Source organism: Manacus vitellinus, unplaced genomic scaffold (genome assembly GCF_001715985.3).
Source record: "Manacus vitellinus isolate BGI_N305 unplaced genomic scaffold, ASM171598v3 scaffold_168_pilon, whole genome shotgun sequence".
Classification (NCBI taxonomy): domain Eukaryota; kingdom Metazoa; phylum Chordata; class Aves; order Passeriformes; family Pipridae; genus Manacus; species Manacus vitellinus.
In genome coordinates this window covers 16,090-32,633 of record NW_021939180.1, presented here as the reverse complement: position 1 = coordinate 32,633, position 16,544 = coordinate 16,090, and the positions used below count along the sequence as shown (strand labels likewise).

Sequence of the window (16,544 nt, the reverse complement as noted above, 5' to 3'; positions counted from 1 at the left end):
CTTTGCCTCCGTCTCCCGCCGTCCCGCCTTTGCCTCCAGCCCAAGTGACTCCTGTCCAGGCCCCTCCTCCAGCCCCAACGTCTTTGCCATCCTCCTCCCACCCAAGGACGTCTACTTTATCCTCTCAGGTGAACTCCCAGTCCTCTGTGCAGGTGGCTACAAAAACCCAAGTGTCTGTGACGGCTGCTATCCCACACCTGAAAACTTCCACCTTGCCTCCGCTTCCGCTGCCCCCTATTTTAGTTGGGGAAGATGACTTGGATAGGTAAGGTCACGCCAGAACATCCCCTTTGCATTGAAATAACGAGGGGTTTGAGGGGAGTTTGGCAGCTGGGAGCTTCCCCTGCAGGGTACAGCTGTCTCTGGGATAGGTGTGTTATCCCAGGGCCACTCCAGGTGGGTTTCTGTGGAGAGTTTGGTGATCCCACGCAGGTAGTTACCTCTTATCCCTGTGGGAAACAGGAGTTTGGCTGCTGCTTAGTAAAGGTTTCCCCTCTTTGGTCATGTTTACTGCAGGAATGGAACGTGGCTCTGGGATTTTTGCACCTCTTTGTGTTGCAGCTGTTTGCACAGACTCACTTTTTAAAATCGTTGGGTTTTTTGTTTAATTCCTCCAAAACTTATACTTAAGGAACAGGGAAGAGCTCAACACTTCCAATCCAGGGACACAAACCAGAGCTTTTTCTGTTCCCATTTCACCAACCATGCAGGTCATGCCCATGGGTAAAACCAGCACTGGTTGAACTTAAGCATTGTCTTAATTATTGAGTCATTAATACATTATTGCTTGAGAAGTAGGTATTATTTAAAAATGAGTGAAACTACACCTACTTCAACTTGATTCCCTGTAATTCCTGATCAAAACATGCAGACTTGGCTCTGTCCTGGAACTGGAGCTCTGGCTGGGCTGGGGGTGGTCGTGGCTTCTGTGATGGACTCGTCTGGAAAACCTCGTTGTGGGGCTTTTATTTTTGGTGGGAGGAAAAGGGGAAAGGAGCAGAATAACCAAAATGGAGATGGAAAAGAAGAAACCCAGATATTTATATTTTCTTTCTCTCCCTTCTAGCTGTTGGTGTGTTGTAGTGCTGTTAACTCCAGGTCATAAGTGATATGTATTTATTCTTTTTCCTACTTGACTTAGTTCCCTAAAAACTTCTGTATATTCCCAGCTTGGTTTTGGGCAGTCAGCTTCTGACTGGATCCAAAATCACCCTGTGGTGAAGTGAACTCCTTGTGTTCCATATTCTGATTACTGAATTGATTTTCATGGGTTATCCTGGCGTTGATGCCAACCAGGGAAATGTTCTCTCTGCCACCAACCTAAACAGGAGGCTCCCATGTGGTTGTTGCCCTCCCTGAGCTGTGTGATGTTGTTCAGCAACTGAGTTTAAATGTCTCTGTGATCAGCAAGAGCTTTGAGCAGATTTTCCCAACCCAAATGCCAGTCAGAGCAAATCCTGCTGCTCCGTTCCCTCATTTCCAAACCCAGAAGTTGTCCTGCAAATCTCTATTGTGGTGTTTTGGGTTTTTTTAGCCCCTTACACCCAGAGCTCTTTTTTACCACCCAGGTGTGGCTTAGTTTTGTTTTATCCCTGACCTCAGGGCTGGGGGTGATAGAGCAAAGCTCAGTAAGTGGCTTTATGTGACTTTTTCCCAAATAAAGGGTGGGAAATCCTACTCATTTTGCTGAGTCTGGTGGCAGTTCCATGTGGCCCCAGCTGGGCAGAATCTCCCCCTTAACCAACTGCCTTCCTATTTACAGGCAAAACTTTCTGAGCTGGACTTTTTGTTGTCCTTGCTGAGCCTGGGGAATGTTCCAGCCCCGAGCACAGGGTTGGAAAAGGGCTTGGAAGTGTCCAGGCACAAAAAGCACCTCGTTCAATTAGAGGCTCTTTAACCTCTCCAGACTTAGAACCTCCTGCAATGCTTTCAGACCTCACAGTAAGTCCAGGGGATTCACCAGGAGAGCAGGAAAAGCTGTTTGGGAGGAAGTGGCACAAACTCTGTGTGGGTTTGGTGTCGTGCTCCAAAGGGGCAGAGCTTGAGTAGCTCCCTGGGAACATCTGGCTGAGTGATCACAGCACCAGCCTGGCTACAAGCACAGATCCAGCTGCTGGCAGTGCTGCCTTTTTAGGGTTGGCATCCCTGCTGTTTTAGGGGAGAAAGGAACTCCAAGGAGTCTTTGTTAGCCTGTCTGTGCTCACCCTTTCTAATTCCTGTGCTCGGGCAGCTCCGAAGGGTCTGTTTGGTTTTCTGGCTCTCAGAGATGTTCTGGGGCAACTGAACTTCCAGTGACCCAGTGCTGGCCTGCAAGTAGGAAACTGAGCATGGATAATGGCAAAAGAATGGGAATTTTTGGGGAGAAGGGGCCTCCTGAAAGGCCAGGCACTGCAGGTTGACCCTACGGACACACCTTCACCCACCAAGGTCTTGGAAAGAAGTGGCTTTTGAGGGGTGTCTGGAAAAAGGCTGAGCCTTTGAGACGTGGTTTGGTGGTGAGTGTGACAGTGTTGATGGTTTGACTTGATCTTAGAGGGCTTTTCCAGTTAAACAATTCCATTATTTCTTCTATAGATATTTAAATACTGTTATTCTGCTCCTCAGGGTCACTGGGGGTGAGTTTTAGCCTGTCCAACTCTCCCACTTCAGGTGTTTCTTGTCTTCCTCCTTCCTTAACTTGGTTTCACAAGAGATTGTCATGCAGATTAGGCAGAGTCTAATAAAATAATTGGGAAAATGACCTACTTCCATCAGTTCATCTGTGCTGAAGTGTCAGAGCTGATGGTGCTGACAAACACCAAACCTGCTCCTGCCCTAAAAACACACCTGGGAAGGTTGTTTGGATCTCTTCATCTTTTTATGGTGAAGCAGAGAATTCCTGACTGTTCAAACCCAGGAATTCTCCTTGCTGAGGACACGAGAGACAAAGTGGGTTCTTTCTGCTCACGTGACTCTTGCCAGTCTGAACCAAACTCCTGATGCCACTGGGAACTGGATTTAAAAAAATCAACTCTTGGTGTCTCAGCAGCATTCAGGAGTTAAAGCCACATTTCAGTCCTTGGTGTGAAGTTAAAAGTTGCTCATGGAGAGAGGTTTAGCTCTGGGTCTGTATTTCTGACAGTCTTTACCAAGTCATGCATTTAATTTCGTGATGATAAGTGAAGTAAATAGGGGAAGTAAAGGTCAGAAAGTGGGTTCTGTCTGATGCTCTGAGCTGTCTTATAGGAAGCTCCAAATGATTACTGATTTGTGCAGATGGAGCAAGTCCCAGTGCAGACCTGTGTGTTTATTTAGTGCCATGTTCAGCTCTCACACTTTTCTCTCCTGTTGCACGGGCACTCGGAATTTTAAAGCTGTTTTATTTTATACTTGGCCCGTGCTAATTCTGACACTTCTGGTTGTCAAGCAGAGCTGTTGTCCTGCAGCAGCTTTTTCCCCTGGGTTGAGTCTGACTCCTGTGTTGTATTAACTTTCCGGAGTTTAGTCCAAAGGAGATTCTTCCTCCGAAACCTGTGAAGAAGGACAGAGAGCAGAGACCACGCCACTTACTCACGGACCTCCCGCTCCCCCCGGAGCTCCCCGGGGGGGACCCATCTCCTCCCGACTCCCCAGAACCAAAGGCAGCCACACCACCTCAGCAACCCTTCAAAAAGAGACCAAAGTAAGCCTGGCTTTGTTGGGTTTTTTTTGTGTGTGTGAGAGCTCTTTATTGAGGGAAGTGAAATGGGGAGGAGACAAGTTCCTATTTCTGTGTTTTCTTGTATAAACACCATTTCCTGTGGGTTGTTTCGTATTTGGACCCTCATTTATTTGAGGATTAGTGGTAGAAGTTGCTGGAGTGTGCCATGTTCAATCTCCAGCCACATCTACCCCAAAAGCTCTTTAATCTTTAATTCAGCCGTGCCCACAGCCCTAAAAAACCTCCTTGTGAGCACCCCTGTGTAAAGCTCATGGTGACTTTAGGAGTTGATCATTCCAGATAGGAGATGTCCAGGTTTTCTTGATGCATTTCATGATTGAAGTGTTGATGATGGAACTGCCCTGGCACAGGTTGCCCAGAGAAGCTGGGGCTGCCCCTGGATCCCTGGAAGTGCCCAAGGCCAGGTTGGACAGGGCTTGGAGCAACCTGGGCTGGTGGAAGGTGTCCCTGCCCATGGCAGGGGGTGGGACTGGATGGGCTTTTAAAGGCCCTTTCCAATCCAAACCATTCCACAATTCCATGATTCCGTGTTCCAGGCACAGAGAACTTCCCCTGATAACAAAGTTCAAGCAGTTGTTGAGGCAGCAGACTCTCTTAGTGTTCTGTACAGAGCATTACACTGCCTTAGAAATAAAAATCAAATATCCAGCATCTTGTGAAATAGCCCAAACATTAATTTCTGTCCTACTGTAGCATAATAATGCTCTCCAGGATAATATTCCTGCACAGCAGTGCCTGGAGTAGTTGGGATTGTACAGCAGAATTCATCGAACCGTCCCAAACATTCCAATTCTTGGGAGTGCAAAGCCAGCATTGCTGAGCTTTGCCTTTGGGGTTTGGGGGTCAGTTCAGCAGTCAGGCAGGTGGCACTGGGGTGGCACTGGGGTGTCTCACAGGCCTGTTCCCTCTCCCAGAATCTGTTGTCCTCGGTATGGGGAGAGGAGACAGACGGAAAGCGACTGGGGGAAGCGCTGTGTGGACAAGTTTGACATCATTGGGATTATCGGAGAGGGGACCTATGGGCAGGTCTACAAAGCCAAGGACAAGGACACAGGTAAGGCTGGAGAGTGGCTGCAGGTGAATTCCACCTTTGGAAGCCCGTGTTGCTGTGGGTGTGCTCAACAGCCACGGTGTGACTGGTTGGTGACCAATACCTGTAGAACTAGAAATGGCTCCTGGAATAGGCACTTCCAGGGGGCTGGAAGAACAGGAGCTCTGAAATCCTGAGTTAGTGCCCAGCTTCCCACTCTGCCTGTGAGATCCTGTGCCCTGGGTGTGTGGTTTGACCCCTGCTCAGGTGGTTGTGGCAGCCACAGGTGCCAATTAAACCTCTGCCTTTTAGGTGGGCCTGTGTCAGACTTGATTGTAGCAGAGAATAGTGGGAAATTCCGGGGTAAATGTGTGTTCCCCTGTGTGACTTCCTGCTGGAGCAGCTTAGGAGGAGCACAGGTGTCACCAGTCCAAGCGTGATAACTCCTGGCAGAGCAATTTAACTGGATTTAGGGGGGTAACCAAAGCTGCCTCCACCGCCCTTGGTGGGTGTTGGTGCTCGTGGCTCCTTCCCTGGAGCCCCGGGGAGGGCTGGTGAGGAGGGCAGGGCGTGAGCCAGGTGTGCCTTGGCAGGTGAGCTGGTGGCCCTGAAGAAGGTGCGCCTGGACAACGAGAAGGAGGGATTTCCCATCACGGCCATCCGGGAGATCAAAATCCTGCGGCAGCTCATCCACCGCAGCGTCGTCAACATGAAGGAGATCGTCACGGACAAACAAGATGCACTGGATTTCAAGAAGGACAAAGGTACCTGGTTGCTCCAGGTGGGGGTTTTCCAGCAGCCACAGACGTGGTGCAACCCGTTGGTTTAAGTGCAAAACTCAAAATCTGAACTCTGGAGTGGCTTTGGGTTTTTTTTTTTTTGGTTTTTTTGTGTTCCTCCTTTATAAGCAGTTCCAGGGAGTTTGGCAGCTGGGCTCGGCCTTTCCTCAAAGGATAGATCCCAGTTACAGTGAGTTGTTGCACTAGAGGGATGACTTCATTCCTGCAGAGTCACAGATGAACAGGCTTTAACAAAAAAAGGCCTTTACAGGGTCACTTCTAACACTGATTAGTGGCAACAACTTATCAACAGTGTGAAAAGTCTTGTGTCCTCCATCACCGTGGAAGGAGGGTGTTTTATAATCCCACTGGCTCTTGTTTGGGACCTTCTCTTCCATGAGAGAGAAGGGAGCAACACAAACATGAGTTCAAACCATGCATAGCGGTGATCTCCTCAACAAACTCTCCTGAAGGGAAATAACCAAAGCAGGTGGGTAAACGTGGCCAGGATTTCAGAGGAATTTATTTGGAGTGCACATTTAATTTCAGATGTCAGCTTGGAGGGGCTACTTAGTTGTTTTGGGGTTGTTTTTTAACCCCTTAGGGGGAAAAAAAAATCACGTAGGACCTTTAAGCCCTAAACATCCCAAGACTGTTAAAGACAACAGTGCACAGAAAAGACTATTTCAACAACTGAATCTACTTTTGTTCCTCCTTTTTTTGTGTCTCTGCTCTTCAATCATTTCTTTGTTTCCTATCCCAGGTGCCTTTTACCTTGTGTTTGAGTACATGGACCATGACCTAATGGGGCTGCTAGAATCTGGCTTGGTACATTTCTCAGAGGACCATATCAAGTCTTTCATGAAACAGTTAATGGAGGGTCTGGACTATTGTCACAAAAAGAACTTCCTTCATCGAGACATTAAGTGCTCCAACATCTTACTGAACAACAGGTAACCTGGGGGTGGATCCACCTCTCTCCAAGCTCTTCCCTGTGCTCTCCCTGAGAGGACACATTGTCCTCACCTTGGCTGTGCTCGGGGGCAGGAGGTGTGGGATAATCCTGTCCATAGTTCCAACTCCATGGCTGGATATCCACCTCAAGAATTCCTCTGGGATATTGGCCCAGTGGGAAGGGTTTGTGGTAGAGATGACACTGAATTATTGCCTTTTTTTTTTTTATTTTTTTTTTTACATTTCTTTGAAGCATTAAATCTGATCTGGGAAACTCAGACTGGCATATCCAGCAGTGGTTCCTGCAGATATGGCTCTGGGAGGCCTTTCTGCTCCATGGGGGGTTTCCTTGCTCTTGGACTGGGGTTTAACCAGGAGCAGGGCTCTGGTCCTGCTGGGTCCCTTCCAGCTCAGTGGGTTCTGTGATTTGTCTGCTTGACTCCTGCTGGGATTCCAACCAGGGCCTGTTTTTTTGTCTCTTCCAGTGGGCAAATCAAACTCGCAGATTTTGGACTCGCCCGACTCTACAGCTCGGAGGAGAGGTGAGGAGGGGACAGGATGGACACAGCTGGGGTGGGCTCCTCTCTCCTGGACATCCACGGGGTCCCTGCGCTTGGAATTCTGAGAAATGATTCCCAGTGTATCATCCAGCTCCAGCTGTTGGACAAACACGCTCCTGGCAGCCATTGATAACTTCTCATTGTCAAACCAGATGATGAGGAGCCAAAACATCTTTTCTGTTTGCCCTGGAGCTTGTTTAGCTCCCAGATCAGCCACTGCTCAGTGATGGCAGCACATCCAGCCTCCTGAGGGGCAGGAATTCAGTCTTGGGTACCTCCCAACTGGAGTCCTGAGCCCTGTAAAACCTGTGGTACCTCCTCTTCCCTTAACTCAGGGCAGTGGAGGCACCTGCAGTGCCCCTGCTGCTGCTGAGCTCTGCAGCTGGGCAGTGAAAACAAACGGGTTTGAAGGGGTTTGTGGCTCCTGCCATCAGTTTCTGTTTGTGCTTTGCCTTCCAGCCGGCCCTACACCAACAAAGTGATCACCTTGTGGTACCGACCCCCGGAGCTGCTGCTGGGGGAGGAGCGTTACACCCCTGCCATCGACGTGTGGAGCTGTGGGTGAGTGACCTCTTGGCTCTGGGCAGCAGCTCGGGAGCAATTCCCGTGGAATCTGAGCTCCTTCCTGCAGCTGGATCTGTCCCAGCCATGCACAGGGTTCTGATAAAAAAAAAAAAGTTTTAAAAATACTGTTTTAAATGTAAAATGTTTTATATTCACATTAAAAATATTTAAAAATATTTAAACTAGATTTAAATTTATTATTAAGAATAATAATAATAAAATTTAAGTGTATACTACTATTATTAATGGTATATGTTTGTATTTAAAATACTATATTTAAATTATATATTAAATTATATATTATACAAGTATATATTATATTATATAATATTTATTATAGAATTATCTATAATATATTATAATATATTTTGATATGTATATTATAGAATATATATTTATTATATATACTATATTTTTATATAATATTATACTGTAGATATCATATATTTTATATTTATTCTATATCTTAAATTCTTGTAATTTCATGTCTTTATATATATTATATATATTTATATTCTTATATATTAATGTATTATATTATATGTATTTATATTATTATATGATTTTTAATAATATAATGTGTATTTTATATTAATAATATATTTATATTATTGTATTATTTATATATAATATATTTTATATATGTATATTATTTTCTTTATACTATATTTTACGTAGATATATTCTATATATATATTTTTTATATATATATATAATTTTTTGGTGGGGCTGGATTGCCCAAAATAGGAACACTTCCCATTGGGGTATTCACAGCTGAACTTCAGCAGAGCTTAGAACACAAACAGAGGGTTGTGAAAGCCAGCAATTAATCCTGATTCCTGCTGGGAATTCTGGCAGTGAGGTCCAGTTGCTGCTCAGTGCCCTGTGCCATGAGAGGGGTTGTCCCTGTCCCAGCAGCCAGAGGTCTGTGTCCCCCTCAGCTGCTCCTGGCACTGATTCCTGGTGGCTTGAGGGATGTCGAGGCCTGAAGGGGTCAGAGCTGTGCCCTCCCTCCTCCTCCTCTTTCCCAGCTGTGTGTCCACACAAGTCCATGTCCCAGGACACACAGGTTGGGGCAGCTGAGGATGGTTTGGGGCAGCACAGTGAGGTTTGAAAGCTGAACCTGCAGGAAACAAGATCCCTGGCTCTCTTTCCTTGTCACATGGACACATCCCCCTTTCCCTGCAAAGAGTTAACACGTCAAGGGCTTCCTGCATTAAGCAGCCCCTTGCAGGGAGGTGATTCCCCAGGAGCCCAGCACGGGGGTTCTGTACACACAGGTCAGTCTGTCAGTGCTCAACTACAAGCCCTGATGCAAATCACCCTCCTCGGGCAAAGCAGAAACCCGGCGCTGTTCAAACGCCCCTCCCAAGGGTTTGCTGTCGTGACCTCCTGCTTTTCCTCTTTCCAGCTGTATCCTCGGGGAACTGTTTACAAAGAAGCCTATTTTTCAAGCCAATCTGGAACTGGCTCAGCTTGAATTAATCAGGTAAAGCGTTGCACATGCATGTCTATGAGAGGAGGCACTTGCAGGAGCTGCTCGTGCACACAGGCCGTGTGTTAGAGGAGCCCTTGTTCTCTCCCCCTGCCTGCAAAACAGGGCCAGAAATGCCTGGAACTGCAAGTGGGAATAGTCAGGTGTCCACACCCCCATCAGGTGTGTGTGTGGCTTTTCATTTATGTGCCCACTGTGAGCTGAGTACAAAAATCATGAACCTAAATTACATCTCACGCTGAAAATTAGAATCACAGACTGGTTTGTGTTGGGAGGGGCCTTAAATCTCATCCAGTCCCACCCCCTGCCACGGGCAGGGACACCTTCCACTAGCCCAGGTTGCTCCAAACCCCATCCAACCTGGCCTTGGACACTTCCAGGGATCCAGGGGCAGCCACAGCTTCTCTGGGCAACCTGTGCCAGGGCCTCCCCACCTGTATGGTAAAGATAATAAAAGTTAGTAAAATCTTTAAAATTTAAAGTAAGAAATTTTAAAAGTGTTAACATTTACAGTAAGAAAAAGAAAAATTCACTGTGTGGGTGGTTTATGAGCTCAAGCTCAGCATTCCCCTCTTCCTGATACCTCCTTCCTTAACACCCCACCGAGGTGTGCCCAGCCCTTGGTCATTGCTGCAGTGAGTTGCTCAGGAAGGAGCTTTTCTCTGGGGTTGGGGGCTCCTTCCCCTGTGTGCCACCTGCCTGACCCTGCTCTCCTGCCTCCCAGCCGGCTCTGTGGGAGCCCCTGCCCAGCTGTGTGGCCAGATGTGATCAAGCTGCCCTACTTCAACACTATGAAGCCCAAGAAGCAATACCGCCGGCGCCTGCGCGAGGAGTTCTCCTTGTGAGTGGCCTGGGGGGGGTCATGGCCTCTGTGACTCCCCTCTTCTCCTCTGGATGTGGTTTGTGGAGCTTCTTTCCCCCCCTGGGGAAGGCTGGGATGGGGTCACTGTGCCCTCCCTCAGCACCTGATGTGGCTCAAGTGCCTTCGGAGGGATTCCCTGTGGGAACACCCTTGGCAGTGGGGTATCCTCATGGTCTGACTTCAGGGAAATGTTCTCTGGGGGAGAGTCTAATTGTGGGATAACCCTGTGGGATTTGTAACCCAGTTGCTTTTCATAAATGGCAAAAATTAAAGTGAAAATATCGTGGAATATCCTGAGCTGGAAGAGACCCCCAAGGATCATCCAATCCAACTCCTGGTCCTGCCCAGGACACCCCAACAATCCCCCCCTGTCCCCAGAGCATTGTCCAAGCACTCCCTGAGCTCTGGCAGCCTTGGGACCATGCCCACTGCCCTGGGGAGCCTGTTCAGTGCCAACCACCCTCTGGGGGAAGAACCTTTCCCTGAGATCCAACCTGACCCTCCCTGACACAGCCCAAGCTGCTGCATCATGAGGAATAAACTTTGGCTGTGTGGATTCCTCTCAGGCCTGAGGGGTCTCTCTCTGGAAGTGGCTTCTCCACGTGTTCCCCCTTGACTCCTCTGTGTTTCCCACTCTCTCCCCAGCATTCCCTCGTCTGCTCTGGACCTGCTGGACCACATGCTGACTCTGGACCCTGGCAAACGCTGCACAGCAGAGCAGGCCCTGCACAGTGACTTCCTGAAGGACGTTGACCTCAGCAAAATGGCACCTCCAGAGTAAGTCCCAGCTGCCACAGCCATGGGCTCTCTGCTGGAGGGCAGGAGACCCTCCCTGCTGGAGGGATTTTTTCAGTCAAAATTATGATTTCTGGGCTCTTTTCTCTACTCTGCCCTGGCGTTTTGTCTTGTGGTTGAGCAAGTCACTCTTCCTGTGCTGTTAGATTTCTGCCTGATAACAGGCTGGTTTTATAAAGCCCAGTTTAATGCTTGTGAGATGCTCTAAAACTGTTGGAAGTTGTGCAAGAGTGGGTTGTAGCACATCCCTGTCTCTGTGCCATGGAGAACCAGTCAGGCCTCATTAAGGCTGTGTGTTAATTGAGTGGAAGAGTTGAGCAGTGTCACACTGTAGCAATTTCCTCCCACTCCAGTCAAGCAGATGATAAAACTCTGGCAGATTTGTGTGCAAGTACAGCCACAAAATTCCTGTTTCCTTCAGAGTTCCTCAAGGCAGGGCCTTCCTTAAATCCCCCAAACCCTCAGAGCTTGGTGGACTTGCCCTCACTGGGGTTTGTGTGAGATCCCAGGCCACTCAGGGATGAGATCCCAGTGCAAATTAAATTATTTCCCTGTAATTAGGCTGCCTTTCCTGTTTCCAGGACTTGCCCCTTCTTGGTTTGGCTGCAGTCAGGGGAACGTAGAATCATGGAATGGGTTGGGTTGGGAGGGAGCTTTAAGTCCATGCAATTCCAACCCCCTGCCATGGGCAGGGCCACCTTCCACTAGGCCAGGTCCACCTTCCACTAGGCCAGGTCCAACCGTGCCCAGCCTGGCCTTGAGCACTGCCAAGAACAGGAGTTCAAGTGTTCCAACCAGGTCCAACCTGGCCTTGGACACTCCCAGGGGCGAGGCAGCCGCAGCTTCTCTGGAAGCACATCCCCCGCGCTTCTCTTGGGGCTCTAACAACCTTTTCCTGTGGGGTTTTGGGCATTCCCCTGGTTTCCCAGGCACGTTTCTCACTGCCCAGTGTTGCCTTGCAGCCTCCCCCACTGGCAGGATTGCCACGAGCTGTGGAGCAAGAAGCGCCGGCGGCAGCGGCAGAGCGGGATGGCCGTGGAGGAGCCTCCGGTGGCAAAAGTTTCTCGGAAAGAAACTACCTCTGTTACAAGCACAGACACTGTGAAAAACAACAGCAGTCCTGTGCCCCCCCAGCCTGCCCAGCTCAAAGCAGAGCCTGGGGCTGCAGATGCAGTAGGTCAGTGCCCACTTTGCTCTGGAAAAGGCTCTCGGTGTGTTCCCTCCCTGGGTGTGGGAGGTTTGTGTCTGGTTTTCGAGCCTGTCTGGTTCTTTCACCTCTGTTTCTGCAGAAAGGGCATTCCAGACTCTCCCTGTCCTCGTTTCTTTTATTCCCCTTTTTTTTTTCTTCCCTCTCTCTGCTGTGGAGGCACACAGGGTTCTGTCTGGTTTTCAGAAGTCACTGATGAGCCGAGTGTGAATTTGTTCTGAGCTGTGTTATTAGTTTCTAAAAGAGGCTGAATGATGAAAGGAGTCACTGAGTCACTTAAACCAGGGAAGGAACAGATCATAGGCTGAAAGGTGCAGCCCCATCCAGGAGCTGAAGTTTGATCTTGTTGATCAAATTATGTAAAGATTAGGTGTGGGGTATATGCAAAAATGTACATTATCACACTTAATTGCAGAAAAGGTCATCAAGACTTGCAGGACCAGAACTTGTGCACTGTGACCAACCCGTGACCAACCTTCCTGTGCCTAGAAAATAGTTGGAGGGGAAGGTATTTTGATTCCTGGGAATGTGGAGTTACACAAAGCTGCCCTGATTGTTTGTGGAAGCCTTATAAAAACCCAGATACGGGGGCTAAAGCTTCCTTTGTGTCCAGTGCTGTGCTGACAAGTAATGAGGAAGACAGTTCTTGCTCCAGGGAATGCACAATCCATGTGTTCAGTGAAACATGGCAGATGGACAAAAGGTGGTGCTTGGATTAACAAACAGCTGGGAAAAGAGTGTCACGTTCCTCGTCCCCCACCAGCAAGAGGAGCTCCAGTTTAAGCTTCTAAAACCAAACCCTGGCATCCTTATTCCCAAAAAGTTCCAACATCAGTGTCAGTGTGAAGGGGCACCCTTGTCACTTGTCACTCCAGTGGGCTGCAGAGGGAGGTGGTGCCACTCCAGGGATGTATTTTAGGATAACCTGGATCCTTGCAGGTCAGGACAGAGCCCTGTGATCCCAGGCCAGGAATTGCCTTCTGCTTGACCTAATTCCTGCTGCTGTGTCACTGAACACACCCTTCCTGCATCCCAAACTGCAGCTTGGCTCCATCCTGGGAAACCTGCTTCCCAGGGCAGGAGGGGGTGACTGATCCATGGGGACATGGGGAGGGGCTGAGCTGCTGTGCTTGCCCTGTCGTGGGTTTGGGGCTTCCATCCTCATCAACATGGCATCCTTGGGATGCCCTGGCTTCCCAAACCCAGGAATGGGGAGGTTTGGCTCAGCTGAGCTGGGTTTTGGCAGCAGCCCCGTGTGCAGTGGTGTTTGGGAGGTCAAGGGGCAGTGAGGCAGCAGCAGCTCTGTGGGTGCAGTGTGTGCCCAGCACCACGGGGTGCTGCTGCCGTGCCGTGGGAATCCCAGCAGGATATCCTGAAACCCTCCTGGAGTTTCCCTGCCTTGCCCCAGACTGGGGATGTGGAGAAAGGGGTGTTCAGTGCCATGGGGATGTAGAGAAGGGATGTTCCTGGCTGTGGGACACAGAGAAGGGATGTTCAGTGCTGTGGGGTGTGTGGAAGGAGGATTCCTTGCTGTGGGATGCAGATCATGGCTGTGGGACGTGGGGAAGGGCTGTGGGATGTGTGGAAGGAGGATTCCTTACTTTAGGATGTGGATCATGGCTGTGGGACATGGAGAAGGGCTGTGGGATGTGTGGAAGGAGGATTCCTTGCTGTGGGATGCAGATCATGGCTGTGGGATGTGGGGAAGGGCTGTGGGATATGTGGAAGGAGGATTCCTTGCTGTGGGACGTGGGGAAGGGCTGTGGGATGTGTGGAAGGAGGATTCCTTGCTGTGGGATGTGGATCATGGCTGTGGGATGTGTGGAAGGAGGATTCCTTGCTGTGGGATGTGGATTATGGCTGTGGGATGTGTGGAAGGAGGATTCCTTGCTGTGGGATGTGGATCATGGCTGTGGGACGTGGGAAAGGGCTGCTCACTGCTGTGGGACACGGGGAAGGGGTGTCCATTTCCACAAGCAGTGCCAGGACCCCAAAGCCCCCCCGGCAGTGACGCTCCCCTCTCGTCCCCTCCCGGGGTGTCCCGCAGGCCTCGGGGACATCACGCAGCAGCTGAACCAGAGCGAGCTGGCCGTGCTCCTGAACCTGCTGCAGAGCCAGACCGACCTGAGCGTGCCGCAGATGGCCCAGCTCCTGAACGTGCACTCGAACCCCGAGATGCAGCAGCAGCTGGAGGCCCTCAACCAGTCCATCACGGCGCTGACCGAGGCCACGGCGCAGCACCACGAGCACCACGAGCCGCCGGCGGCGCCGCCAGAGGAAGCCATAGAGGAGCCCCCTCCGGAGGTGCCGGAGGAGCAGCAGACTCCGGACGCAGCCAGCGCTCAGGGAGACATGCAGAACGTGCTGGCGGTTCTGCTGAGTCAGCTCATGAAGAGCCAGGAGCCCGGGATCCCGTCCCTGGAGGAGAGCAACGGGGAGAAGAGCAGCGAGCAGCGGGCGCCCCGGAAAACCCCGACGAGGCACCCGGAGGAGAGCTCAGGTAAAGAAATAAAACCTCACGTGTTTGAGGAGTTGGAGCGTCCCAGGGAGCGGGATAGGTCTTGTTTCCAGGAGGATTGAGAGCTTGGAGCGTTGGGGGAGGGAGGAGGGAAGGGGATGGGTAGAATGTGCTCAGACCTCAGGTTTCAAAGTGCCCCCCTCCCTGCGGTGAGTGCTGGGCTGCTCAGGAGGTTTGAACTGCAAACATTCACTCTAAAATCCTTTAGTGCTCCACTGTGAATGGGTCAGTGAAGATTAATTAAAGGTTTGGGGGTTTGCCCAAAAATGAAAGGGAAGTCTGGAGGGTTGGTTCTTCTCAACCCCTGCCCAGCCAGCAGTTGGCACATCCAGGGAGGGGCTTTTTTTTGCACAGGAATCTCTGTGGGTTTTCCCATCTTATTGATCGCCCCAAGTGTTTTTCACCGTGCCCTTCCTGCCCTGTCGAGAATAAAAACAAATAAATAAACACGCAGAGATGATTTTTAAAGGAACTGAAAAGCTGGTGAGTGCTGAAGGGAGAGGGATAAGTGGCAGTTGTGAGATAAAACCAGGTCAGTTTTGAAGCCCCGAAATCCAGCTTCTCATAGTGAGAGAGTTTAAGAGCAGCAGTTGTGTCGCTGAAGTCTCGGATTTCCTTGCCAAAGGTGAGTGTAAATGATTCTCCATGTCTCTTGTTTCTGTTGATTTTCTGAATTTATTAGCCACAGCCTGTGACGACCTCACCCAGTTGTAGAAGCGCCTCCTGGGTTTGTCTCAGACTCTCCGGGGAGCCTGTTTTGGCCCGATCCCACCTCCTGCAATGTAGCTGAACGTGCTGTGTTCTCGTGCCTTCAACACCCGCCCACCACGAGCCAGTTGTGATCGTGCTTTTTATTTTTTTTATTTTTATTTTTTTTTTTTCTGTTGTTGTTGCCCTAGTCCTGGAAGATAACTAGGTTACTGTAGAGCAGATGGAATTCCATGCCGTTGTTCTCTGTTGATAACTCTTTTGGAATGAATTGCTGTCCCCAAATCAGCTTGGCTTTACAAATTTACCTGAAGATTGTTTGTTGGGTTTTTTTTTTTTTCTTTTGTTTTGTTTTTTTTTTTTCCTCCTGGATTTCAATACAATCTAGTTTTCAAAGTGGACTGATGGATACGGGTGGAGGGGTGGTCCTGGAAGACTACTGGTTTTCACAATAAAGTTTGACCTTTTTAATAACCAGTTTTGCCAGTGATTTGAGGATGTGATTCCAACAAGGTGTCCGTGGCCTCTGTAATTCCTTCACCTGTGGGTGAGGGGCAGGAGGCAGCTCAGGTGTGTTGCTCCAGAGAGGAGTCAGGGCTGGTTTTGGGAACGGAGCAGGTCGTGTTCCTTGGGGAGCCACGTCCTCCCCTCTGTGGTGTCACCTGTGGTGTCACTCACACGTGTGGCACTGCCTCAGGGGAGGGTCAGGGCTCTGCTCCCCTCTCCCACCTCCCAGACAGGCCCATTTGTGCTCCCTCTGCCTCAGGGGCTGTGCCAGAGCAGTGAGAGCTGGGGGGGACCGGGGCCTGATGGAGCTTTGTTCTTGCCAGGAGGGGCTTGAAACAAGTCCTGATTGGAAACAAATCCTGATTTTTGGGGGGAAATAAGGGAGAGAGGGGCAGGGGGGAGGAGGAAGCAAAAGGTTTTTCTTATGCTCAGGTCACTCTGTGCAAATATTTGGGGGGTGAGATTGTTTTGGATCTCTTGTGTTGGAAAGGTCGGGAAGCAGGGCTGGGGCTGGTGGGAGGGGGCAGGAACGGGTGTCCTGCTCCCCGTGGGATGCTGTGGGAGCAGTGAGGAGCTGGGCTCTGTGTGGTTGGGCTTGGCTTTGTGTCTGTCTAATCCAACACGCCCTGGCCACGCTCCGGAGCCGGGCGGCTCCGCGTCCCTCCGGCTTTGGGGAGCACAGGGCTGGTGTGTGGCTCCACGTGTGGCTCCACATCCACCTTTTTATCCAGGAGTGGGAGTTCCCTCCCCGGTGCCCCGGGTGTTTTAGGACAGCTGTTGCCGTGGGGCCTTTTGGGTGACGATGTTAACGAACACATTGCCCTGATCTCCCACCCAGGAGCCTTAAAACTCTCTCCCTCCGCCT

General features: G+C 50.1%; 1 protein-coding gene across 1 annotated transcript in view; it reads left to right on the top strand.

Moving 5' to 3' along the window:
* The window catches only part of CDK12 (cyclin dependent kinase 12), a 17,778-nt gene extending 2,129 nt beyond the window's left edge, over window positions 1-15,649 (top strand). Inside the window, exons 3-15 of the mRNA XM_029958658.1 lie at window positions 3-265; window positions 3,485-3,661; window positions 4,615-4,754; window positions 5,324-5,494; window positions 6,273-6,462; window positions 6,949-7,005; window positions 7,483-7,584; window positions 8,999-9,076; window positions 9,807-9,923; window positions 10,590-10,721; window positions 11,702-11,916; window positions 13,994-14,446; window positions 15,147-15,649. Coding sequence (XP_029814518.1) covers window positions 3-265; window positions 3,485-3,661; window positions 4,615-4,754; window positions 5,324-5,494; window positions 6,273-6,462; window positions 6,949-7,005; window positions 7,483-7,584; window positions 8,999-9,076; window positions 9,807-9,923; window positions 10,590-10,721; window positions 11,702-11,916; window positions 13,994-14,446; window positions 15,147-15,178 — 2,127 coding nt within the window. The 3' untranslated portion in view covers window positions 15,179-15,649. The remainder of the gene's footprint in view (window positions 1-2; window positions 266-3,484; window positions 3,662-4,614; window positions 4,755-5,323; window positions 5,495-6,272; window positions 6,463-6,948; window positions 7,006-7,482; window positions 7,585-8,998; window positions 9,077-9,806; window positions 9,924-10,589; window positions 10,722-11,701; window positions 11,917-13,993; window positions 14,447-15,146) is intronic.
* The last annotated feature ends 895 nt before the right edge of the window (window positions 15,650-16,544 follow it).